The 25,408-nt window shown below is 42.4% G+C and overlaps 14 protein-coding genes across 14 annotated transcripts; 6 read left to right on the top strand and 8 right to left on the bottom strand.

Annotated features, from left to right (window-relative positions):
- On the bottom strand, window positions 1-1,770 carry PUMCH_000238 (uncharacterized protein; the record flags this gene model as incomplete). The annotated part of the gene is made up of 1 exon (XM_063019332.1): window positions 1-1,770. The coding sequence occupies one exon, from the start codon at window positions 1,768-1,770 to the stop codon at window positions 1-3; it is 1,770 nt and encodes a 589-aa protein (XP_062875402.1).
- Window positions 1,771-3,320: 1,550 nt separating this feature from the next.
- PUMCH_000237 (uncharacterized protein) lies at window positions 3,321-5,954 on the top strand (the record flags this gene model as incomplete). The annotated part of the gene is made up of 1 exon (XM_063019331.1): window positions 3,321-5,954. The coding sequence occupies one exon, from the start codon at window positions 3,321-3,323 to the stop codon at window positions 5,952-5,954; it is 2,634 nt and encodes an 877-aa protein (XP_062875401.1).
- A 311-nt stretch (window positions 5,955-6,265) lies between these two features.
- Window positions 6,266-7,096, top strand: PUMCH_000236 (uncharacterized protein; the record flags this gene model as incomplete). The annotated part of the gene is made up of 1 exon (XM_063019330.1): window positions 6,266-7,096. One exon carries the CDS (start codon window positions 6,266-6,268, stop codon window positions 7,094-7,096), a length of 831 nt encoding a protein of 276 aa, XP_062875400.1.
- Window positions 7,097-7,166: 70 nt separating this feature from the next.
- PUMCH_000235 (uncharacterized protein) lies at window positions 7,167-8,681 on the bottom strand (the record flags this gene model as incomplete). Its single annotated transcript, XM_063019329.1, has 1 exon — window positions 7,167-8,681. One exon carries the CDS (start codon window positions 8,679-8,681, stop codon window positions 7,167-7,169), a length of 1,515 nt encoding a protein of 504 aa, XP_062875399.1.
- A 574-nt stretch (window positions 8,682-9,255) lies between these two features.
- On the bottom strand, window positions 9,256-9,801 carry PUMCH_000234 (uncharacterized protein; the record flags this gene model as incomplete). Its single annotated transcript, XM_063019328.1, has 1 exon — window positions 9,256-9,801. The coding sequence occupies one exon, from the start codon at window positions 9,799-9,801 to the stop codon at window positions 9,256-9,258; it is 546 nt and encodes a 181-aa protein (XP_062875398.1).
- A 336-nt stretch (window positions 9,802-10,137) lies between these two features.
- Window positions 10,138-11,340, bottom strand: PUMCH_000233 (uncharacterized protein; the record flags this gene model as incomplete). The annotated part of the gene is made up of 1 exon (XM_063019327.1): window positions 10,138-11,340. One exon carries the CDS (start codon window positions 11,338-11,340, stop codon window positions 10,138-10,140), a length of 1,203 nt encoding a protein of 400 aa, XP_062875397.1.
- A 661-nt stretch (window positions 11,341-12,001) lies between these two features.
- On the top strand, window positions 12,002-13,327 carry PUMCH_000232 (uncharacterized protein; the record flags this gene model as incomplete). Its single annotated transcript, XM_063019326.1, has 1 exon — window positions 12,002-13,327. One exon carries the CDS (start codon window positions 12,002-12,004, stop codon window positions 13,325-13,327), a length of 1,326 nt encoding a protein of 441 aa, XP_062875396.1.
- Window positions 13,328-13,462: 135 nt separating this feature from the next.
- On the bottom strand, window positions 13,463-13,969 carry PUMCH_000231 (uncharacterized protein; the record flags this gene model as incomplete). Its single annotated transcript, XM_063019325.1, has 1 exon — window positions 13,463-13,969. One exon carries the CDS (start codon window positions 13,967-13,969, stop codon window positions 13,463-13,465), a length of 507 nt encoding a protein of 168 aa, XP_062875395.1.
- A 696-nt stretch (window positions 13,970-14,665) lies between these two features.
- PUMCH_000230 (uncharacterized protein) lies at window positions 14,666-15,751 on the top strand (the record flags this gene model as incomplete). Its single annotated transcript, XM_063019324.1, has 1 exon — window positions 14,666-15,751. The coding sequence occupies one exon, from the start codon at window positions 14,666-14,668 to the stop codon at window positions 15,749-15,751; it is 1,086 nt and encodes a 361-aa protein (XP_062875394.1).
- Window positions 15,752-16,494: 743 nt separating this feature from the next.
- Window positions 16,495-17,505, top strand: PUMCH_000229 (uncharacterized protein; the record flags this gene model as incomplete). Its single annotated transcript, XM_063019323.1, has 1 exon — window positions 16,495-17,505. One exon carries the CDS (start codon window positions 16,495-16,497, stop codon window positions 17,503-17,505), a length of 1,011 nt encoding a protein of 336 aa, XP_062875393.1.
- A 138-nt stretch (window positions 17,506-17,643) lies between these two features.
- Window positions 17,644-19,932, bottom strand: PUMCH_000228 (uncharacterized protein; the record flags this gene model as incomplete). The annotated part of the gene is made up of 1 exon (XM_063019322.1): window positions 17,644-19,932. One exon carries the CDS (start codon window positions 19,930-19,932, stop codon window positions 17,644-17,646), a length of 2,289 nt encoding a protein of 762 aa, XP_062875392.1.
- A 406-nt stretch (window positions 19,933-20,338) lies between these two features.
- On the bottom strand, window positions 20,339-21,460 carry PUMCH_000227 (uncharacterized protein; the record flags this gene model as incomplete). Its single annotated transcript, XM_063019321.1, has 1 exon — window positions 20,339-21,460. One exon carries the CDS (start codon window positions 21,458-21,460, stop codon window positions 20,339-20,341), a length of 1,122 nt encoding a protein of 373 aa, XP_062875391.1.
- Window positions 21,461-21,710: 250 nt separating this feature from the next.
- Window positions 21,711-23,315, bottom strand: PUMCH_000226 (uncharacterized protein; the record flags this gene model as incomplete). Its single annotated transcript, XM_063019320.1, has 1 exon — window positions 21,711-23,315. One exon carries the CDS (start codon window positions 23,313-23,315, stop codon window positions 21,711-21,713), a length of 1,605 nt encoding a protein of 534 aa, XP_062875390.1.
- A 577-nt stretch (window positions 23,316-23,892) lies between these two features.
- On the top strand, window positions 23,893-25,272 carry PUMCH_000225 (uncharacterized protein; the record flags this gene model as incomplete). The annotated part of the gene is made up of 1 exon (XM_063019319.1): window positions 23,893-25,272. The coding sequence occupies one exon, from the start codon at window positions 23,893-23,895 to the stop codon at window positions 25,270-25,272; it is 1,380 nt and encodes a 459-aa protein (XP_062875389.1).
- Window positions 25,273-25,408: the final 136 nt, after the last annotated feature.

Below are 25,408 nucleotides of genomic sequence, written 5' to 3'. Positions count from 1 at the left end.
CTAATACATAATAGTAATAGCAGTGCAAACTGTGGCCAATGTAAGCGAAACAATTATGACTACCCAAATGTAAGCTCTCTCGAATGATTGAATGCTATCCTTGCACAAATTCAAGTAAAATAAACAAGGTAAAATGATGCAAATAATGAAACAAATAGAAGAGCCCAATATTCCAATAATCTTGTCAAATTCAGGCAAAAGAATTGCAAAACCAACAAACAAAGCATTAACACCGATTCTTGTTGCAAATTTACCAAAGTTTTTAATAATTCTGGCAGCGAGAGAGTCCTCGGCATACTGGTGGTCAATTCCAAACATAGAATCCAAAGTAGAAATGATAGGCTTTGCATTTAATGGGGTTTTTGCGAGAGGAACCACACAAATGAGTCCACTAATGAGAGGGTAGACCCATTTTGGATAACCTTCTGTTTCAAGTAGAAGACTTGTAGCTTCATTATTGCACAATGCGCCAAACATCAAAAAACCGACGATGGCCATTGAGCAGTCAGTTAGTAAAGTAATAGAGTAGGTAGAGACAAGGGTTTTAGAAAATTTGTGAGGATGTCTCATATCTGATTTCAAATTTGGGAAAATTGCATGTCCTCCAAAGGGAGCCATTAAGATACCGAGACCAAGAAAGAAGTCAGGAATGGATTGTGGCCAGAAGTTGGTGGGCATAACCTGGATTAGGGAGCCAGGCGAGTACGGCTTAATTAAACCACAAAGGAAAACCAATATGGTGATCGAAATGGTGGAAATGATACCGAACAACGAGAAGACGGAGAGAACTGGCAAGGGCATGAATGTGAAAGGCGTCAACACGAAGAAAGCAAGAAGCTTCAAATTTGTTTTCGTCCAGTAGACATCATCACCCAAGAGAGAGAATAGGGAATCACTAAAAAGAAGGACGAGAGAGACACCCAGACCCAAAAGATCAGCCGAGAATAGTAATGAAATAAAGAGTTTTGCAGCAGAGCCATATGATGCGTATCCCAAATCAGCGTAAGTCATCAACGTTGCGTCAGTATCTAGCGATTTCGATAAAAGAAGGGCACTCCAAAATGTGGTAAGACAACACAAAATGAGAAGTGGCAAGCCGAGAATCCAGCCCGTTTTGAGGAGGCCAACGGGCAAAGCCAAAAGACCAACGCCAATAAGCACATTGACCGAGTTAAAGACAGTTTGGGGCGCTGTACTTTGACCTGCGATCACAGTGACGACATTTCCATCGGAATCTTCTACCTTCTTCAAACTGAAGTGAGAGGCAGTAGATGCATATGAAAGACCCAGTCTCATCGAAGAGAACGATCTCGACAGTGTAAGTCTCTTGGATGGTATTGGAATAGCAGCGGTGTTGGGAGCTCCAATCATCGAATTCTGACGAGACCGGTTTTGGTTCATGATGTTGACAATATCATCTTGGTAGAACACCTCGTTATAAGGTGAAAACGAAGAAAATCCAGATCTGTATGAACTATACTCATTCAAAAGGTTGCTTAGTCTTTCTCCCTGTGGCAGGGGTACCATAAGGGTTGGATCGTAAAGTTCATCTGGCTGATTCTCTCCGTTGGCACCCGCGAAAAAAGATCTTTTCTTTTTTATATCAGAATCGATTTTATGGGCGGCGAAAGATTGGGCTCTGGTGAACGAGGAAGCGAAATTGTGAAGCGAATTTGGACCCCTGAACAGACCAAATGGCTGGTCGATGATGGACAGTCTCCTCCGATGAAGGAGACTGGCGTTCTCGTCTTCATCTACTGAGTCACGCATGAGTGCAGATTTCCTGAAGAGTAGTAACGTGAAGGTGGCCGACAGCTACTTCTGTTGAGAGAAAATGGTTCAGGAAGCAACGCCAGTTAGGGCTCAGAAAGGACGAAAGATACTGTTGCCTTATCTCTACCCATGGAGCGTATACAGGACCGATGTTTTTGTGATGGGAAGCATAAAGACAAAGGGCAGCAGAACCCGAGAAGAATCAAAGGTGGGTATCGGGGTAAGATTTTTAACATTGAGAAAAATATTCATGAATATATTTAGCGGTTGTACTACATTTTCCGGCCCTTTTTTCTAGTTTTCGTAGCTTGTGCACATTCAAGGCTGGAGCTTTCAATTTGCAGCATTTCGAGATATGGAAACTGGACTGTGCGTTGTTTTAAGATGGGCCGGCAGTTATTTTTCTTTTGTTGGTAGAAGCTTAAATTGGTTTGGCTTTCGAGCTCCATAACTGCTCTCGTTTCATATGCAAATGCAGGAATTTGCAACCATTCTTGTATACATGACGGTTTTACAGTGACCACCGATGATAGTTTTATACGATCCAGCGACGTGCTAAAATGATCATGGACTCAGAAAGGTTGAGTTTCAAAAAGGGGCATGATTTACATGTTGCATTTAATGAAGTTGTTCTTTTCTGGAGCTTAGACTATTTGAAGGATTTCCTTCCATGATAGAATTTGCTTCCAACGAAAAAAAATAGAGATGAGACAAAAAGTACCGATGAGTACAATTATTCGATATCAATCACAGAGTTAGCTGATATAGAATCAAAAGCGGAGCGTGGAAAGGACCCCAAGGAGTTGCCTGGTCACATCCAGAGATGCAAAACAAGGAGGGGTCTCCATTCGAGTAAATGCATGAACAAAGCGTATGGCAAATATTCTTATCCATTTTCTATTTTGTAATGCTATCATATCTCATAGATGTGATTCTCTCAGAATGTTAAGTTCGCAGCATCTGTCAGCTGAAGTAGAGACGCGCTGCAAGGTTCTTCCAACAAATAACTCGCGAAGGAAGGGAAATTTATAGATTCCCAGAAAAAAAATTCGAAGACCAAACAACAAAAAAACTTGCTGAAAAATACCGTTGAAAATCCAATCCCCTCCATTTCTTCATTTTGCAAGGGCATCTTTTGCGACGATTATTGTCAATTCCGGAATCGTGCCCCTGCACCACCACGCGTGAGACAATCTCCCAATTAGTTAAATTTCCCGCATATACCTCCATCTTTTGACACAGACCGACCTTTCCCAACAACGATGTCATATGAACATCCGTCGGTATACATTGCCACCTATTCACATGTATGTTTCACAAATTCTAGAAGAGCTTCTGCATTTAATTGTTCCCGAGCCTAGATCATTTTGTCCTCTTAGATATTGCCCTTCACCCTTTGCAGACATTGTCGAAGGATTATCGCAAGAGCCTCCTAGCCAAAGCTACACGAGCAAGTGATTCCACACTTCTCTCATTCATTTATTCCAGAAGTGCTACTAACTCCAAAGATCGATGTGTATGAGTGTGTTGTCGGGCAGTCTCCAGTGATGAGACGATGCAAAGACGACTGGGTCAACGCTACTCAGATATTGAAGTTGTGTAATTTCCCCAAAGCAAAACGTACTAAGATCCTTGAAAAAGGTGTTCAAGTTGGCCAGCACGAGAAGGTTCAAGGAGGCTATGGCCGTTTTCAAGGAACGTGGATTCCTTTGGAAGATGCCCGCAATCTAGCCAACGAGTATGGAATTGGCGCCGATCTTGTTCCCGTACTCTACATAGATGTGGAAGATCCAAACTTGATAATTCCGAAAAAGACCAAGCCCGGAGCTTCGACCACTGCTCCCAAAAGCGGAACGACTCCTGTCAAGCGCAAATACTTGAAGAAAACCAAGGATACACCCAAGAAACAAAGAGTTGATGACTTACCTCCGCCGGGTGTATATGTGCAAGACTACATGGCAATGAATAATAATGTTGGTCCGCTGCAACAAGATGATGGCAATGTGAGTATGCACATGCCTCATATTTCTGTTCCTCAAATTCAGAACAGTGGCATGCATGATTACAGTCAAATGAGCAGTATGAATGGCCATATGTCAGCTGATAACAGCTTCAATAGATCTTATGACAGCTATCAAATCCAGGCCGGTCCTGGGTTCGTTCAACCTCCTCAACATCCGCCTAACCAACAGCATTTGCAGACACAGTATCACGAAATGCAAAACAACACATCGAATATTGAAGATATGAGTCAACAACATATCTTGTATCAAGCAAACTTGAAAAGCGCTCTGTCTCATGGCACGAATGAGACCAATTGGTCACAGGAGGATCAAAACCGCGATTCGGACACCTCAGTGTCCTCCGCGGAGGTCAAGAATAACATGAGCTACGAAACGGAGCCCTCACATGCTGCCCAAATGCTTCGCTACTTTAGTGAAGACAATTTGCCCATTCCCCAGTTCATTTACAACCCAACGGCTGACTTCGATATAAATGATGCAATTGATGATGAGGGACATACAACCTTGCATTGGGCTGCCTCGATTGGAAATTTGAACCTAGTCCTATTGGTCCTTTCAAAAGGTGCAAATCCATTGGTGGTGAGTAATTTTGGAATGAATCCTCTCTCTAAATGTATCACTTTCAACAATTGTTTCGACCTTGGAAATTTCCAGAATGTTCTCAACGCTCTTGAAGCTTGTTTAATTCATACAGATATTAATGGGCGGACTCCTCTCCATTACGTCTGCCAGTTTTCTAAAGTTCGGTCCAAGTTGCCATCACTTCTACACTACACGGAGTTGATGTTTAGGAAAATTTTGGCTATTGCTGGACACGGAAGTGCAACTCGCGTGAATTTGTTTCGCAATGTATTGAACCATCAAGACATCAATGGAGACACATGTCTACACCTTGCAGCCAGGTCTGCTTGCCCAGAGCTATTTAGATTCTTTTTGAGACATGGCGCACAGGATGATCTTGTGAATAGTATGAATGAGCTGCCGAAGTTTTTGATGTTGCAGATCGTGCCATCAATATATGACTTCAATACAGCTGAAGTGCCTTCGGTTTTTGAGCAGTCATCTACACCTTCTCAACCCGAATTGGAACAGCAACGTCGTGGCTCTCAATCAAGTCAGAAATTATCCGCTCCTCAATCAGTCCACAAAAAGAGACATTTGGCCCATGACATCGGTACTCCAACTCAACCTCGGTTCTCACACACAGTCACTCCAGACACACAAAAGACCACGATTCAAGAAGATGATGAGGAAGATGATATCAATGACCGTGTCACCAAAGATCATTTGCGCTCCCTCATGGAGGAGTCGTCTGTGAACATAGAGGATAACAAGGAAAACATATTTTTGCAAGATCATAAGAAGCTCAATTATGGCGCCATGTCCACTCCAAAACCTTCCAAGCAGGCTCAAGATAAGGCGTTCACTCTACCAACCGATAAGGCTGTTGTTGAAACCCAATCACCGCTAAAAGATTACGTTCCAAACCCTCCTATGATGGACAAGTCCGGCAAAATTGTTCGAGAATCGCATAATGCGAAGACCCTGCAAGACCAGAACCTTCCTCTACCGATCCATGATGTGGCATCTATGCTTCATGGCATGATCAATTCCTTTACCTCCTCCTGCGATCTGGAACTTAAAAACTTGACGGAAGAACAAACTCGTTTGCAGGAAACTTTGAACGAAACAAAGTCAAAAGAGACTAAACAGTCGGAAAAACTTAACGTTCTCATGAGGAAGAATGGATTTTCAGAGGTAGACAATTACTCTGACGCGAGCGTTGAAGTGCAACGCCATCTTGCCAATCACGAAACACAACTAGCTACTAAAGAAAGACAGCTTCTCGATCAAATTGAAAAATTTCAATTCAATGAGCTCACGAATTTGATTGCCTCCCATCTGTCCAGAACCAGTGGACAGGATGAATCTGATAACGATCAACATAAATTTGATCTTGTTGTTCAAATCACTCGAGCTCAATTGAAAAGAGGACGACTCGTGCAAACTCTTTTGCAAAGCATGAAACAGTATGCTATTGATTCGAGTATGAACAAATATAGGAAGCTCATTTCATTGAGCTGTGGCCTTCGTGTTGAAGATATTGACAGCCTCATCGACGGGATTGAGGAGTCACTCACTGATGGCAGTGCTTAATTAATAATATTTTTTACGGTGCCCAACCGGGTAGTATTTTTTTTTTTTTGATTCTAGTTATTCGAATATAATGATCTTGTACAATGAATGAAAGTCATAAATTGTCATCAGGACGCTAGTAAGGCCTTTAAACTCCAGGCACCAAATCAAAAATTATAAATCGGGTGTGACATTTGAAAGAGAGATCAGAAAAAAATTCGAGCTTGTTGGTACGATTCCAGTCTTCACTCAAATCTGCACCCCGCGTATATGCAATCTCATTTTCAGATTACCACTCTTACACAACACAAATCTCTACAGAGGCAATAATAATGGAATACAAGGAACCTCATGACCGCTTAGCCAAGAATGGTTATGCGTCGTCTATCATGAACGGCACCACAGTCGAAGGCGGGCTTCGTTCTATCACATATAAATCTATATACGCACTGAAGCTTGTTGAAGAACTATCCTCAGCCCGCGAAGCCGTACTACCAACGAAAGGAGATACTTTCTCGCTCACCGACAAGAACCTTGACTCAAGACGTGTCTCATCTCTCAAGCTGGAAATAGAAGCCTTGGAAGCGCTGAAGCTAATTAGAAACACAAGTACCGATCAAGTGGTAGACCAATTCAACCTTCAATTAGACAACGAGCTTCTTTCAACTAAAAGCATCAGCGAAGAATACCAGAAAGCCTTGTTGGAAAAATGCGGGTGCTTTGCATCTGACAACACCGTGACTTTCAAGAGATTCATATCAAAAGAGCCCGTTGCTACAATGGAAGAAGTTGAGGGTTTCGACGGTACTATGTATCATCAGGCTGCAGAACGTAGGCGCGAGGAAGAGAGAATAGAGAACGAAAAGTTTGCCCTAGAAGCACAGAAGTTGGAAGAAGAAGCCATGATGGAGGAGCTTGAAATGAGACAACAAGATGTCAGACCTGTAGTAGATATCATGAACCAGCATATCCCAACTCACAACAAAATGCACGTGGATCCCCCAGCAATGGGGTATAATAATCAGCACGTTCCAGCCCATGCAAATATGCAAGTTGTACCACCATTCATTCCTCCTGGGCCACCTGATATGTCTTTTAACCTAGAGAACAATCTGGGGACTTCTAGCTACGCTGGATCATACTCGACTACTCCTGGTATTTAAAACTATTTAGAATTTCTCGCCATATAACTGTAATTTTACTCTCAACCCACTAATGAATATCTCAATTTACTTAAAGACCTCCTAATACAACCGACTTCACCACAGTGTAATCTTCAAGACCGAACTTTGATCCTTCTCTGCCAAAACCGGATTCCTTCACTCCACCGAAAGGAAGACTTGCCTCCGATATAGCGCCAGTGTTTACACCGACCATTCCAACTTCAAGATCACCAGCAATGCTGAAGATCCGCAGAATGTCATTGGTGAAAAAGTAGCCTGCCAAACCCACATCTGTATCATTGGCCATTCGGAGTACCTCTTCCTCTGATGAAAATTTGATCAATGGACAAACGGGGCCGAATGTCTCCTCGTGGAAAATCTTCATGCTTTCGTTCACGTCTCCGAGAACAGTGAGCTCATGATAATTTGGACCCAAATCTTCCCGAGGTTTGCCACCAAGAAGAAGTTTTGCACCTGCTTCTGTGGCGTCTTTGATGTGTTCTTGAACTTTCAGAAGAGACTTATCGTGAATTAGAGGCCCATGCGTGGTATCTTTATCAATTCCATATCCAAGAACGGTATCCTTCTCAAGTTTTGAAACCAAAGCTTTTGAAAACTCTTCGTAAATACTTTCATGAACAAATATTCTGTTGGCGCAAACACACGTTTGTCCACTACTCCTGAACTTAGAAGCCAACACACCCGCTACAGCCTTATCGATAGACGCATCACTGAAGACAATAAATGGCGCGTTTCCACCTAATTCAAATGAACATTTCTTAAGCGTTGAAGAAGCCTGCTTCATGAGAATTTTACCGACATTTGTGGAGCCAGTGAATGTGACCTTCTTCACAAGCTTATGTTCACAAATTGCTTTTCCGGCATCGGATGACTTCTGAGATGGCAAAATGTTTACCACTCCATTTGGAAATGCAGCTTGTTGGGACAAAGAGCCCATTGCAAGTGCTGTCAAAGGTGTCTCGGAAGCAGGTTTGATAACTGTTGTACAACCAACAGCCACAGCAGCGGCTAACTTTCTTGCAATCATAGCAGCTGGGAAATTCCAGGGCGTTATGATGCCACAGACTCCTACCGGTTGTCTGAGTGCCAAAATTTTGGTATTCGATATGCTTGACTCGATAATGTCACCAGTGACATGTGGAGCTTGTTCACTGAACCACTTGAAGAACGAAGCCGCGTACTTGACCTCCCCCACGGAATCTGCCAAAGGCTTACCGTTCTCAAGTGTAATAATTTTGGCCAAGTCGTCTACATTCTCCAACATAAGATCGTGCATCTTTTGAAGAAGCTCACCTCGTTCTCTGGCAGTCGTCTTGCGAAAGGACTTGAAAGCCACATCTGCTGCAACAATTGCATCATTGTAATCACTTGGCGAGAAACACGAAACTTTGGCAAGATGAGCGTCATTTTCTGACTTCAAGCCGGGGTTCTCCACCTCAAAGGAACTGTTTGCAGCCACCCATTCTCCATTGATAAGACCATTCGTCTGTAAAAGGGATACATTCTTGATTTGCTTACGCAAACTCGAAGCAATACTTGACTTGTTACGAACAGCACGAAGCATTTTTGGAGCGCAATTGCAAACCCGGCAACATGGCGTTCTTATATTGACTTAGCGGGTTGGGAACGTGCATACAGCTACAAACGGCAAGCTACTGATAAAGAGAAATTCGGCACTTGTGGCAGCGGGTTTCATAATTAGAATGAAACTCTGTGGAAGATAATCTTGAGATGTCACAACTGTCCTCAAATACTACTTTATTTCGAAGTCGATAACATTGACGAACCTATTCCAAATCAGGAAGGAAGAGCCGCCGGGGTAAATGCTTGGTCCGTATCGGGAAGTTTTGCAAATTAAGTATATAAAAATAAGGATATATCATGACAGAGTTCTTCTTTACTTTGATCCCGAGCAGGTTGCGGATTGCAACTCACCTAGAATTGCATGAACCAGCCCATCTTGGCTCAAACGTTCGTATCAAAACCTCTTGAAAAATCAATAGAGGTTATGCTTAGTAAATTGTAGATAGTGAGTACGTTAGGATTATTCAAATAACCGCTAAATGTTCTATGCTGTGAAAACCTAAAGAATAGCGCCAGGATAGCAGCAATAGGGGATTCTCAAAAGGCAGGCTATCTTAATCTTCATCAGAGCCACTTGATAGGGTCCCCACATCACTCAAGTCATCATCTCCATCCTCATTTTCAGAATTTTGTGTTGTTTCGGTGGTGAGGCGCTCCAGAGCATACCGTTTAGTATGCTCTTTGACCACCTCAGTGTACTTCTGGAGGTCTTTAGTCATGAGATTCGAGGCCTCTGTATTTAAAGGATCACTAGGATTACTATACCTCAACAAGTGGGGCAAGAAATTCTCAAATATATTCAAAAGACCAAACATCGGAGACCAGGTCTGATTGATCACATCTAGACACACAGACCCAGAGCTCTCATCAATGTTGGGATGATAGATTTTATTCACAAATCCAATAGAAGGAGACTTTATAGGATATTGATCTGGTAGCTCTACCCGGATTTTCCACATTCCCCCTGCGTAGGGAGTATCGGAAGGTCCTTTGAATATGACATGGAATTGCTGTATCGAGTCATCTATGAGTTCTACAACATGGTTACTCATCATGAGTTCCATGACGTCTTTATCCATTCTCTTTCTGCTTGTACTCATGGTTTATTTCGTGGTGGTGGCGGAAAAAAAGGAGAACAGAACGCAGACAGTGGTCCTGTGACGTATAAGCGCTATCGGAGGTGGTGTGCACAATGGGACAAGTCAAAAAGTGCCCCCACAATTTTAGTGCAAAACTGTGTAATCCAAGCTTTGGTCCACCAGATTTTTTTTATAATTTAATCAAATCAATCATGTGGTTCTTCTTGTAGGTTTGCTTACTTCATTGTACTTATCATGTTTTGTTTATTCACTCGTTGATTATGCTAAGCTTCAAATTGCTGTGACCTATCCACAAGTATGGCCCCTTGCAGATCTTAGCAGAAATATTCTGCGTTTTTAGGCGACTCTCTCGGTACCACTTAACTTAACAGCAGCCCCATACTTTTGCAATTTAGTCAACAAAGCATCACCCTGCTTGATCAAAAGGTGGTATTGACTATTCTTGTTGTCTGGTCTGTTTGTCTCGATAATGCCATTCACCTTATCAATAGTACAATTTATCTTATTGTTTGGAATAAAATGACATAAGTCTTCATCCAAAAATTCTTCGCTGACATTGAAGTTGCGTGCCATTGACTTCAATGACAACGACTTGTAACTCTCCAACAATTGGGCATATGCCTTGCATCTCAATTCACGCATAAAGTAATTAGCGTGGGCATTGAGGTATTTGTCTTTTTTCAAGCAGTAGTCGTTGCTCTCCAACAAGAATTGGAAGAAACAATTGTATTGGCATGTGTACAACGAGTTGGTCAAACTGATCAAAGGCTCAAGCGACTTCGCACTGGAATAAATCGCCAAAATCTCTGGCAGGTCCACAATCTTTGCCTTCAAGTCAACCCGATCCAAGCTCAAGACTCCACATATGATGGCATATTGAGCGACTTGCTCATACGAGCACAATTCTGTGGATGTAAAAGTGGCCAAACTGTCTATTAAGAACTTAGAAGCCTCTGAGAACTTACGGGTGGCCATTAGATACACACCTTGGTATGTCTTATGTCTATTACGGCGTTCCCAGTCGCCTCCCTTCTCAACCAAGCTTTCAACCTCTGTTAAGTGTTTGGACACTTTGTGGTAGTCTAAAAAGAAGAAGTCGATACGAGCTAGCGAGAGCAATATGTCAATTTTAGCGCCTGTGTTTTGTGTCAACAGCAACAACTTCTTGTAAGTTTCAGTGGCATTCTTGCGGTCAATAATACGAGTGTAGTATTCAGCAAGAGAGGTGAGCGTGGCGTTGACGTCGAGCTCGGACTCCTCGTCGTTTTCCGCCTCAGAGACATTTTTTTGTAATTGTGCGAGTTTTTCATCATTTTCTTTAGTCAAAGCTTGATAGAAGGCATCGTCGTATGGGAAAAATTGAGGTAACTCTGTTGTTAAGTACTTGTAGTAAGGTCCCATGCTTTCAGCCTGAATTGCCTGCTTTATGTCGTCAATTATCTGAGCACGCTCATTCTCCGACGAGTGGCGCAAGGCAAATTGCTTCTGCGACAAGTTATGGTCAGGAATATTGGGAATGTCTGATTCGAAGTCGCTCATGTTTGGAAGGAAAGTAGTTACAAGTTATCTAGACAAGAGTTGTGTACAGGGAACTGTAGAATAAGAGGTAGAGAACTTCGAGCTTGCGTACATTCCTGAATTTCCAAGAGGAAAGAATTATTGTAGTTGGAAATTTTAATTTTTGATCTTTTTCTTCTTTGTTTGATTTTATCTTTCTATGCTCAAATTCTGATCTAAATGGTCAAGTAGGCAAACCCTAGCAGGTCTGAACAACTGGAGAATGCCTATAAAAAAATTGCTAGGTAAGGGATAAATTGTCGCTTCCGCGCTCGGGTCTTTGAATATTCCGACATCTATTGTCACCGAAAAATTCCTTTCTTCCAGATATGCGTTCATAACCTTCAGCTGGGAGGAGGCTCTCAAGGATGTCCACAATTGAGGTTTTGAGTGGTAAGAAGCGAGTGGCTTCAATCACAATACATTGCATGCAACTGCGGAATTTCGAAAATTTAAAACAAAAATGAAAAATAGAAGTTTCTACGAATGGGCTACATTTCGGACATGTCCATGTTAGTAATTGCATGTAGGGATCATCTTAGTCCCGAGGGTATCTTATTGCCTAGTCTGTATACCAAATTGTGGGGAAGGGGAACATAAATACCTGGAAGATCCGATACATTGAAATTTGCAGCTGTTCAAAATGTATTCTCAGATTCCGACTATTTTCTCCGAAAAAATTTCTCCGGAAGCAAGAGAAAAAATCGCTCAATGCAAGGACTTTGTGGAAAGATATTGCATTCCTGCTGACAAGATCTATTTGGAACAGATTAGCCCTGACAGAGAGAAAAGATGGAAAGAAGTACCCGAAATAATAGGAAAGCTCAAAATTGAGGCTCGTAAAAGGGGTCTCTGGAACATGTTTCTCTCCAACAAGTACTCTGAAGGTGCTGGATATACCAACCTAGAGTATGGATGTATGGCTGAGCACTTGGGAAGATCCATTGTAGCACCCAGTGTGACCAATAACAATGCACCCGATACTGGTAACATGGAGATCTTGGCGCGCTATGGTACAAAATCGCAGAAGGAAAAATGGTTAAATCCATTACTAGATGGTGCAATTCGCTCGGCCTTCCTCATGACCGAGAAGGGAACTTCATCTTCTAATGCATTGAACATTTCCTGCTCGGCCAAATTGAACAGCCGTGGAAAGTATGTTATCAATGGTGTTAAATGGTTTGCTTCGGGCTCCGGCGACCCAAACTGTGCTGTGTGGCTTGTGATGTGCAAGACTGATTCTTCTAAGAGCACCCCGTACGCAAATCACACTGTGTTGTTAATTGATTCCAAGCGGGCTTTGGCAAGTGGGAAGGCAAAACTTGTTCGTCCTTTAACAGTTTTTGGCTATGATGAGGCGCCTCATGGACATTGCGAAATTGTGTTTGAAGACTACGAAGTAACTGATGCCGATAACAGTGAGATCATCCTTCATAAATTAGGCGGAGGCTTTGAAGTGATCCAGTCCCGGCTCGGCCCGGGTCGTATCCATCATTGCATGCGTACAATTGGAGTTGCAGAGCAGGCTTTACTTACAGTTGCCCACAGAGCAAACAATCGATTGATCTTTGGCACGAGAATGAGCGAGCGGGAATCGTTCAAAACTGCATACTCGCAATACAAAATTGATGTTGAGAAATGCAGAATCCTCGTACTAAATGCGGCTCATACAATTGATGTTAAGGGTCCTAAAGGCGCAATGCGAGAGATCGCGATGGCTAAGATCGAGGTTCCGAGAAAAGTGTTGCAAATCCTTGACTGGTGCATTCAGATGTTTGGAGCTGAGGGTGTCTCGCAAGATACGCCACTAGCAAGAGCTTACGCTGAGACTAGGACCTTACGGATTGCTGATGGTCCCGATGAGGCCCACTTGGGTCAGTTGGCAAGAAACAACGCCAAAGACTTCCCGAAGATCGAAAAATATTTCGAAGAACTTGAACAAAGTCGGCTTGATGTCGCCAAATTGTGAATAAAACCTACTCAATGAGTTGGCAAAGAATTGTCATGTAATTGATCGTAAATACGTATGCAGAAATGAATCTTCCCCGATTCGAATACTTCCAAGTTCTATCCAGAAAAACCAAGATCAACGGGCATGGGTCACTTAATACAGGTCGGCTTTCACATAGTCGTGGATTAAGCCTCTCTTCAAGTATTGCTTAGCTCTCTCCTTCTCCTCCTTCATTCTAGCTGCCTGCAATGCTTTGAATTCTGCCTCTGCCTCGCCAAAATGAATCTGTCCTCTCTGCTCCAAATGGTCGTCCTCTTTGTCTATATCTAGCTCGCCCAACATGACAACATTTTCACCACGCACCATAAAAACACCTCTTGGGACCTCAGCGAAACGCTCCTTTCCATTGCCCTCAACAGCTGGTAAATATATTCTTTCAACAGCGTCTTGCAAAACCAAGTTGGCAAATTGGTCAAAGGTACGTAAAATGCCGAAAATGTTTCTGCCGTCCCTCAACTGGACAAAAATCTTTCTGTCCACAGATCCGACAATAGCTGCGGCTGTGGTGAAGGCGTACGATTCCAAGTATAAGTCTTCGACATTGGAGCCGCCTGACTCACTGGTCTGTGCCTTATTCTCTTCTTGCGGCGAAATAGACATGTCGTTGCAGTGTTGAAGTGGCTGGAGTTCTGCAGGAAGTCAACACATTAAAGTGGAGTATTGAATCTTTTGAGATTTCGGAATTTTGGAGTAAATTTGTAGGATTAAAGGAGATGAGAGTTTCAAATTTTTTGGATTTTACTTCGTTGTCAGACTCTGTTTCTTCGGCCTGGACAGTTTAGTGGTGGTATGGTTCCACTAAGTCATCTATTGTTAGATAAGTCGTGGCATTTGATAATAGCTTGGTTGGAAATGAATCCATAAGTAGATTCTATAAAATATCTAGTTGATTGTTTTCAAATAAATAGGAATGGTGATACGGTTAACACCGGGCTTTATCTTTCCATAGTCAATCTGCCAATCAATTTGCAGACAAGATGTCAATTGGTGGCCCTATATGGATCCATTTGATCTCAATAAAATTGAATGCAATTGTTAAAACTCTTTAAGCTAGTTTGACGGCTGAAGTTTTTGAATACTCGTTCCATGTCGCTCACAATGGCTGAAACAAAGTCAAATAATATAAACGGCTAAGAGGATATCAGATTCCGCGAAAAAAATAAAGCTTCATGCAACGAGATAAGAGTTCAACCTAATTTTTTTCATTGATTCACATAGTCTAGATTTCTTTCACTAGGTACTTATCAGATTCAGTATCTCATCGCAGTATTGAGATGAGATAAAGTACCTACTACGATGTCATTCTACAAATACAAAGACTTCATTGAAGAGGGCGATCTTGTCTTGGCTTTTATAAGCAGAGGCCTTATAAAGCCATTCACTGTCAAGTCTGGAGAATTTCTCAATACAAGATTTGGTAGCTTCGAGCATGCTCTCATGATTGGAATGAAATACGGTACACAAATGGGAGGTGTGAAAGATAGAGGATTCATCCATCTACTTCATCCTTCTCCAGAACTCTGGACTGTGTCTCTTCCGCACAGAACCCAGATTGTTTACACTCCAGACTCATCATACATTGTTCAAAGGCTTGGAATCACTAGTGGATCCAGAGTCATTGAGGCCGGTACTGGCTCTGCCTCATTTACACATGCATTTGCTCGTACATTGAGTGATGACGGAAAGCTTTTCACATATGAGTTTCATGAGCCTCGTTACATCGAGGCTCGCAGAGAGTTGGAAGAACATGGCCTCTTACTGAACAACTGTCTTATCACGCATAGAGATGTCTGCAATGACGGATTTAATATAGAGAACCTTCCCGAAAAGTTTGCTAAGAATGGTGGGTTATGTTGTGATGCCGTGTTCCTTGACTTGCCTTCTCCATGGACTGCTATTCCAAACCTATCATCTGTGGTGTCTAGTGAAACAAGAGTCGGAATCTGCTGTTTCAGCCCGTGTATCGAGCAGGTTGACAAAACAATTGAAGCACTCGCAGAGCATGGCTGGACCGATATCGAAATGGTGGAAATTGCCGGTCGTCGTTGGGAAGCAAGAAAGGAAATGGTGCGTGATGTTCTGGATGTCATCGAGAGATTGAAACAAATTCAAGGAAAGAAGACTCAGGGAATTGAGAGCAAAAGGCAGGTTAAGTTGGAGGAGGAATCTGATAAGAAACGGAGTGCTGACCAGCTAGATGCTGACTCTGCTCTGCCAGAGCCCTCTGGAAAAACAACCAAGTTCAATCCATTTGGCAAGGGAATCAGAATCAAGGAAGGTGATGAGCAATTTAATTGGAAACAAGTTACGAAAGTTGAGACCGAGATCAAGACTCATACATCCTATTTGACATTTGCATACTTGGTCCCCACCAGAAGCTAAAGGTCGTATTTGGAAACTCAGATATTCCGAAAGTAACTTCAATTTGTATGCACGAGATATACTTGCTTTGTTGAAAAGCATCATTTTTATCTTTGCTCCCTACCACATTCAAATCCTACAATGACCACCATTGGGCACATTAGAATACTTTATCGGCTCAATATTGCTCTTTGGATAATAAATCACAAAATTCGTTTATCTAACGTAAATTGTTACTTTTTGGCTTACATAAAACTAACCCCATATATCTACACAACAGTTGAATGGACTGTATGTACGTCACTATCTCCAGTCAAGGCATAACTGCGTCTACATACTCTTCATTTAAATCATGGATCAAGTGCCAATTGGTATGTCAATTTTAGCTTTACATAGATGAGATACAGAATTCGAGTCACACTGTGTGTTTCTGCTTCGAGCTGGTTTCCACAATTGCCTGTGTATGCTGACTTGGAGTATAAGGGGTTCGAATCAAGACTCTTAAGCAACTGTGATGGCTGTTGTCGCCTCTGTCGCCTCAATTCCAATTGCATGAACAATAAAGTTCAGTCAGTTCATTCTCTATTCAATGTCAGTCCCTTTACTAACTTACAGTTCTCGACCAGGGTACTGGATTTGTGAAGATAGGAAGAGCGGGAACAAACTTCCCAGACTATACATTTCCATCTCTTGTAGGAAGGCCGATATTGAGAGCCGAAGAACGCAATGCATTAGTCCCTGATGACATTGAGATTAAAGATATCATGTGCGGCGATGAAGCCAGTAAGGTTCGTTCTCTTTTGCAGATTGGATATCCAATGGAGAATGGTATTATCCAGAATTGGGAAGATATGGAACATTTGTGGGACTATGCTTTCTACGAAAAGATGAAAACTCCGACCGAAGGGCGTAAGATATTGTTGACAGAGCCACCCATGAATCCGTTGAAAAACCGAGAAACTATGTGCGATGTCATGTTCGAGAAATATCAGTTTGGAGGTGTTTATGTTGCCATTCAGGCTGTTTTGGCTTTGTATGCACAAGGTTTGAGTTCAGGTGTTGTGGTGGATTCGGGTGATGGTGTCACTCACGTTGTGCCAGTCTACGAATCCGTGGTGTTGAATCACTTGACCAAGAGACTAGATGTTGCCGGGCGTGATGTCACAAGAAACTTGATCAATTTGTTGTTGCGTCGTGGTTATGCTTTCAACAGAACTGCAGACTTTGAGACAGTGCGCCAGATAAAAGAGAAATTATGTTATGTGTCGTGTGATTTAGCTCTCGACCTGAAATTAGCCAACGAGACTACAACATTGGTGGAGTCATATGAATTACCTGACGGACGAGTAATTAAGGTCGGCTCTGAGAGATTTGAGGCCCCTGAATGTTTGTTCCAACCTAACCTAGTCGATGTCGAACAAGTCGGCATTGGTGAAACTTTGTTTAACACAATCCAGTCAGCGGATGTTGATGTTAGATCTTCTCTTTTCAAGGCCATTGTGTTGTCCGGAGGTTCCTCAATGTACCCTGGTTTGCCATCCAGATTGGAAAAGGAATTGAAGCAATTGTGGTTGACTAGAGTTTTGCACGGTGATGCTACCAGATTGGACAAGTTCAAGGTCAGAATTGAGGATCCACCAAGAAGAAGACATATGGTCTTCATTGGTGGTGCTGTTTTGGCCAACATTATGGCTGACAAGGATCACATGTGGATATCAAAGCAAGAATGGGAGGAACAGGGTCCTCGTGTCTTAGAAAAGTTGGGTCCACGCTAGAAGCTTCAGAAAAATCATGCAAGTTTCAAAAAAATCTTCTCTGTCTAGCAGTTTTCCTTTATTCCTCGGAATATTCAATCGAATAGACTCATTTATATTTCTACCAATACAAGCGGTGCTTTAAAGTTGTTCGTTAAACTATGCAAAATTGAGATCCTCTATCTGTTTTATAACTGTCTCTACCAACTCATCGTAATTCTCCCTCGAAACATTCCCGTTGTCCCTATTCTCCATGCCGTAGTTAATAGCGGAGTAGATCAAGTCACGGACATAGGCTTTGCTTACCACCTTAGGCTTCAAGAAATCCGAATTTAGACATTCCTCTATGGACAACCTGGATCCTGGAATTCTGTCTAAGCAGCCACGCATGAGAATTATTGCGCTTTGTGGAACTTTGACTCCGCCAATGCCATTTTCAGGGTACAGTATTATCGTGTCTGGATTCATTATCGCCTGAACTCGCTTCTGTCCCGTGTAGGCAGCATAGGGGGGCTTTCCATACATCATTTGATAGAGGATACATCCACATGACCACACGTCAGAGGGCTTTCCCACTTTCCAGGTGTTAGATTTTTCTGCTGTTGTGGGACAATTGGCTTGACCTACCTCAATCAATGTCTCAGGGGCCATATAATTTGGTGTCCCAATTTGAGACTCTCGATAAATATTAGCGGTATGTTCCGGTACGGCGTTTGCTATTCCAAAGTCTATGATTTTCATGAATCCTTTCACAAACAAGAAATTAGCGGGTTTTAGATCGCTGTGCACAATACCTGCTTGATGCACAGCTTGAACGCAACGGAACAACTCCGCAGCTTGGAACCGTACAAAATGGATGTCTAGTACTGGCTTACCATTATTTCGATTTTGAAGAACATGTGCAAGATCAACTTCTCCACATTCCATAACCAAGTAGATACTGCCGTCCTTTAAACAGTAGTCCTTAAGAGAAACTACTCTAGGGTGATCTTTCAAAGTAGTCAAATGTTCAATTTCACTCTTGAAACCTTTGACGCATGATTCATCAAATTGATCATAGTCAACTTTTTTCAAGGCAAAGACTCTACGAGAATTCACTTCACGCACTTTGTACACTTTAGAGGACCCGCCTCTTCCCAATAATTCGAGTTTTTCGTATTGAATGCCGTTAACAACGATCACTTTTTTGACAGAATTAGATGTAGCTGACAGTAGCTCTGATTTCTGCGAGTCTATTGAAGTCGGAAAGTAGTCTCGAGAGCTGGTCTTCTTGGTGACAGGTGTAGGAAAGCTTGGTTTGACAAAGCAATCAATCCGTTTCTTGTTGACAGACAAGGATGAAATGTCACTCAAAGGAGCTCGACTGTCAGAATTTTGCATCATGTTATTGTCCTCGTGAGTCCTTTTGCCATCATTGTAGACCAGAAAGTTTCCCGAACTCGCAATTGGAGCTTTCGAGGGCGAAACGACATGGCGCTTCGTCCTAGAATTTGGCTGAACAATTGTGGCATATTCTAGAGGGCTTTTGTGTTTAAGGCTCTCGAGACTTCTGAAAAAATCAGTGCTCTTCGTTACTTGGTCCTTGGAGATCACTGGCTTTGCAATCTGCGGATCGAATTTTAGATCTTCATTTTTTGCCATCAGTGTTTCAAACGGACTACTTTTTGTGACTTGACTTTTGAATGCGCTATGATTAGTCAAATTGCGTTCCGAAGTTTTGGCAGTTTCTGGAGTCATTAAACTGTTGTTCTCCTCTTTGGTAACATCTTCATCAATAGACGCTTCGAGTTCTGATGCTCGCTTTGGTGGGCCCAAAGACCTAAGGTTGTGTGATAATTTTGACTTCTTCAAGGGGTTCACGATAATTTTCAGGGTCTCAAGTGTAGGCGTATACGCAGAGATGTCTTTCACCTCGTCTAGCGAATTGAGTTGGAATTCATTCCCGAAATCAGCTCGAAAAGCTTCCTCCAGTGCTGGTATTGTCGCGATAGGATCGGTCTCGTAGAAACTGTGCGATGTGAGATGCGTGTTGGGGCTGTGCACAGAGCGGCCCATAAAGCTACTGCCACTGGATGTACTTGTTAGTCCTGGACTAAGAGCGTTACTGAATGCTTGCTCTTGGCTTTCTTGATGTATCAGCAGATTGGTGTACGATTCTGTCTTCTTGTTGTGACTCTTGGTTGATACTCTTGTGTCGAAGCTCACGCGCCTCTGGGTGGATATGGATGCTTCGCCGAGGTGGGCAGAGAATTTTCGTTTAAGGGAATCTTTGAGCTCGCTATTGTCCATTATTTCTGCAGTAGATAGAGATCCGGTAGAGGGGCGAGAGGATGAGTGGGCACTCAAAATTGCGATGCTGTACGCGCTTAAAGGAGGCGGCCCAAATAAGTTTTCGTCCTCCATGACCTTAGAAACTAAAGACGGAGAGATACCGCTCCCGGTGTCCATCTCATATAGAATATGTTTCGTTTTCGTGCTTGTAAACAAAGACAGAGGTATGTACAGGCTTAATATGGTAGAGGAAAGCGACGTGAAAAAGATGAAGAATACACGAATCTCAATTAAAGCAATTTGAGTATCGCGAAAATTTGGAAAATGAAAAATGAAAAAAAAAAAATGAAATTCGTCGTTTCTTAATTACGACTAGTGCGTTTTGTGTTGTGTACGTTGGAAGACCTCACTACACAGATCGAAATAGTATCTCTAATCTTACATTATAGTTTCTGTAATTCAATTTATTTTTTTGATTCATTTCCAAAAGTTCTAATTGTATAGCGTAGTCTTTGTCCTTTATAAGAACAAGCGATAGTCATGTGCTTGGAGTAATCAAAAGAAATCCAGTGTCGGCCTGTTATTAAATTCCAACAACAGCTTTAACACCTTCGAGAACATTGTCAAAAACTCCTACCGTTGGTCTGTGCTTTGTTGATTTCCAGTCCTCATCTTTGTAGACACCAGTTCTCAAAAGAATTGACTCCCAGTTACTGTTTATGGCACCATGGATATCAGACTCCGGGTTATCTCCAACCATATACAATGTTTTGAAGGGCGAATTTTCGGGTGCCTTTCCTAATTGAGGCCTGAAATCGTGCTCTTGGTGGCCATGAAGAATCTTGTTCCACTCGATCAATACCCAGTGAGCGTAGTCATGTTGAAGCTTGAACGGTTTCCCGAGAATTGTTGACTGCAACGTTTGAGACTTGCTGAGCGAGTTTGTCTCTGTGTAAAGGCGCTCAATGATCATTCTAAATGCTCCCTGACCGAAACGGGGCAAATTGTAATCATTAGCCCACAAAAAGTCATTGTTACTGAACACAATCGGAATGGATGGTTTCTCTGGTATTTCCACGGGAATTGATCTCTTGGTACCGACCATACCGTCCACAGAATTGAGCATATCTGATACGATCTGTATGTCCGTGCCCATGTCACGAGGATCGTTGAACACGAGAATCGCGTCAACTGGCTTCAGGAAATCAACATCTTTTGCGTATTCCAGGAAGTCTTTGGCTGTAAAGCGATGATGAGGCGAGGCAGCAGGGAAGGCTTTGACAATATCAATTGGCATCACTACATCCTTGAAACCGTAATTCAATGCAGCAGTTCTAGAATTGTCATTCTCACCACCAACAACCAACACTCGCTGGAATTGTTCACTTCTCGCCCATGCTTCCATTGGAGTATGACTCTGCACAATTTGATGTTTCGAGAGTGGGATATCTAGTTTCTCTGACAAGAACTTCACTCGGTCTTGCTCAGTCACCCCACCTCCATTCGTGAGAAGAATGAATGGAATTTTCTTGTCATTGAGTAATGATAAAGCCTCGTGGGCCTGGGGAATAGGCTTTTTTCCTCTCAAAAGAACGCCATCAATATCGAACACAAACGCGATTGGCGATTGAGCTTCCACTGAGTATCTTCTGAATCCTCGTAGGGAATATTGAGTTCTGAGAAGGGATCTTATCATAAGAGACATAATTTAAAGTAGTACACAGTCAAGATAAGAGGTCCGCTATCAGATCGAAGATGCGACAATAAGTCGACAAAAAAAGAAACAATGTGTGAATTATATTCAATCATAAAACAAAAGAACCAATTTCTGGCATTTTATAACTTGGTTATGAATTTTTTAGCTCTATATTGTGGCTCTAACTACGTTTGATTGGATGCAAATTATGAATTGGTTCTATGAAATGCGAGTTCTATGCAATTGGGCAGAGGCAACACTACTCGTGGGCTAACTTTTCTAGAAGACCGCCAATTGAAGCAGATGCGCAGCCTTCTTCTACTGTCCATTTCTCCTTCAGATCTCCGCCGAGGGTATGGCAAGCCCTACCTGCGATGAACAACCCAGGTGGTCTCGAACCCAAAGACTCTACAGCCTCAGCAGCCATCGAAAGGGTAGTTCTCACAACTCGCTGGTCTGGGCAGGAAGCGCGTTCCACAATAGCTACAGGCAAATCTGCGGGCCACTGTTTCTCCTTAATTAAATGAGGAATGAGATCCACGATACGATGGAGCGCCATGAGAAAAACAGTAGTTCTAGAATCAACGTGCTCAGGAAAATCTGGTAAAGCACCTCTTCTACCTGTGCCTGTGCAAATAAGAACCTGGTCTGCAACGTCTCTGTGAGTAGCAGGAATATTCGAGAAAACAGGGGCGGCGAGAGCGGAAGTAATACCAGGAAGAACACGAGGAGTAAATCCATGAGAACTGAAGAACAAAAACTCTTCGCCACCTCTTCCGAAAATGTATGGGTCGCCTTGCTTGAGACGTACCACTTTTTCGCCCTTGAGAAGACTACTGAGGCCGAGCTCAAGAAGTTCCTGCTGTGCTCTCTCCGCATTTCCTGGGAATTTACGAGCAATAAATAAACGTGTTCTTTTTTGTGGAATAAGATCCAAAACTTGTTGAGGTACAAGCTTATCAGCCAAAATCAAATCAGCGGAATGTATTTCTTGGAGAGCGCCAAGTGTGAGCATCGAGACCGAACCTGGGCCAGCGCCGACAAGAGAAATTGAGCCCTTTTTGACGGTTGATTCGCTGCTATGGGCGGCTGCTTGGGTGTCATCAAGTTCTTTCGTAACTGAATACTCTTTAGATAACTTCTCAATGGTGAGATTTGCGAGTTCTGACAATGGGTAGTACTCAACAACCTGCGAGAGAAACCTAGCCCTTTGAGCTGCTTGTTGCTCTTTGCTCATATCAAATTCACGAATCAAAGAATTGAGTTTAGAGCTGTTCACAGCATCATCATCGTCATCACCAGTTTCCTGCTGGTCACATTCTTTGAGCTGCTGTCTTAGTTCGCCAACGCGATTGCAAATATCTTTGATGTTTGGAGGAAGACAAGAGACGAGTTCTCTTTTGATTCTGGAGGCCAATTTGCAACCTTTTCCTGAGGTCGTTACACCCAACTGGAAGTCACCTGCTGAATAAGAGGATAACAAAGTGAAAGACGAGAGAGGTGCTGAATCAGTCACATTCACGGGAATCCTGAGGCGTTTGCAATCTGCGGAAATCTCCGATTTAAGACTGATGTCATCTGAGTCAAGACAAACGAAAACACGATCTACGACACTTCCGACATCTGCTCGACCCAAAGTTATGAGCTGTTCTTTGGAATAGGACTTGGTGACCCATTGCACCTTTTCTTCCTCAATAAGTGCTCGAAGAGATACAGGGAACTTATCAACACTGGTGTCTTGGACTAGCATGGGAATTGCACCTGACGCTAGAATGGTATTGACTCTGAGTGCTGCAACATTAGACAGACCACCGTACACTAAGTGTAGTTCATCTTTGCACGATAATGATGCTAGAATATTCATGAGAAGAGTGTATTGGTACAAATTTTCAATTGTGGACCTGGCTGCAAAATAGATATATACCTATAGATTAGTCCACGGCACGTGACATGTGCTACTTCACATTGTATGTCTCACAACTCCAGCCAGTGAGGGAATCGACAGAGTAATGGGAATGAAATAATAGAAAGAAACAAAAGAATTGCTGTATTGAGGAGGAGATACACACATGCCAAAACTCTGAAGTTGTTGGAAATATTTTTCCAATACGAAAAAAAAAATCAGTATCTGAGTGTCCAACAATTCGGAGAATTACAAAACTTATACACAACAGTGGGGATTCTGAATATTGAAAAAATAAAAAAAAACATAGCAAAGCAAATAAATCAATAGAGAACTCAGAACTTCGATACCGATTCTCAAATATTGCCCATCAACTGTTTTACATAACTCATTACCAAATCACTAAATTATTCTCTTAAGAGTTCTCGCTCCCATAACCTGTCATCTGCAACTTCATGCATCTCAGGCCACTAGATCACGTGATAGATACTACTAGTGTAAATTGAATAATTCAATTTTCAGCGACTCAAAAGCAATCATGGCACCAAAAAGACACTTGGGACTTGCTAAAGCTGGGAAGGCAAAACGTCTGAAGACTTTATCGCCTACTCCCGATGCACAAGACTCAGTAACGGTGTCCTCCGTCAACAAAGAGGCTGATCCAAACAGTACTCCTGAAACTAACAATGGCACCGATATTGCCGTGGAAGGAAACGATCAATTACCCGAGGAAAAGGTGAGTGTTGAGTTGAGTGCGGATGTCGATATCAACGACGCCATGGGTCAACTCAGAGTTCTTTGGCGCAACTTCATTGCATCAGAGGAAAGGAATGAGTTGATGGTGAACGCTGTGGTGCACGAATGCGACAGAATGTTAAGAAAATTAGCTCAGAGACAAGAAGGAAATATTGACGAGGAGAAAATTGTCCTTCTGGGTGACTTCTACAGTATTTACGCAATTGCTTTGTCGTCTTTGGCATTTTTCCACACTGAAAATCCAAAACTGGTCAAAGAGTTTTTTGAGGCAGCAAGAGATAGAATTGAAACCGGAAAGCGTCTCTATCCAGATAGTATATCCATTCTTTTCGCTGAGGCTCGAATTCTCATCAATCTGATTCCATTGACTGAGATCAGTCAATTGGAAGTAGACTCAAAGATAAATTCTGAACACAAGGATGCTTCAGTTTTGCTTGATCGCTGCCTCAGTTTATATGAGGAAGCTGAGAAAGTCTCTGAAGAAAGAAAAGAGTTTTCTTTCTTTAATCGCGAAAATTCCGACTTTTTGGATGCTCTTGATGACTTGCTTGAGATAGTTGACAACTTTGGCAGAGAGCATCCCGAAGGTGATGACAGTGATGCCAGTGACAGTCCGGATGAAGTTGTGTTGAGCAAGAAGCATCCATTGTACGCTATTCGCAAGACGGACAAGTACAGTTTGTGGTGGAGAGAGCACTGTCAGAGGTTTCTTGAGAATCTTGAGAAAAACTTGGAGCAAGTAAGAAAATCTGACGATCAAGAAGAGATATCATCTCTCATCAATTTAAAGCGCGAGATGTCTAAAAGACTCGGTGACTCGTTTTTAGCTGAGGCTGAAATGCCAACTACAGTGTTTACTACCTTAGCTTACTACTCGCGCGGAGAAAAGGAAGTTAACGGCATGAACTTAGAGCAATCACGAGAATTGTGTAAGAGTCTTTACAAGAAGGCTTTGGTTTACTTAAAGGAAGCCGAAGATGAGGAGGATCCAGACTCATGGGCTTCCGTCGCCGAGGCTACAATTTCTCTAGGAAACATTTACGACATTAGCAGTGAGGAGCAAGAGAAATTGTACAAGGAAGCTGAGTCAATTTTGATTCGTGCAAACAATGCTACCAACGGCAAATACGAAAGCATATTGGAAAACCTTGTCCAGGGCTAAGGAAAATACTCATAGTTGAACAAAACAAAATGGAACAAAAACAATTTTTTTTCTATGAATGGACAAATGAAAAAGGAATAATGGGTTGTGATTATGAGAGGAGTTCGACTCTCAATGGGCTGATGTACGAGATGGC

The sequence above is a fragment of the Australozyma saopauloensis genome, chromosome 1 (genome assembly GCF_035610405.1).
Source record: "Australozyma saopauloensis chromosome 1, complete sequence".
NCBI lineage: Eukaryota > Fungi > Ascomycota > Pichiomycetes > Serinales > Metschnikowiaceae > Australozyma > Australozyma saopauloensis.
Note: the sequence above shows the minus strand (reverse complement) of the source record. Positions and strands in the feature narration are given on the sequence as shown.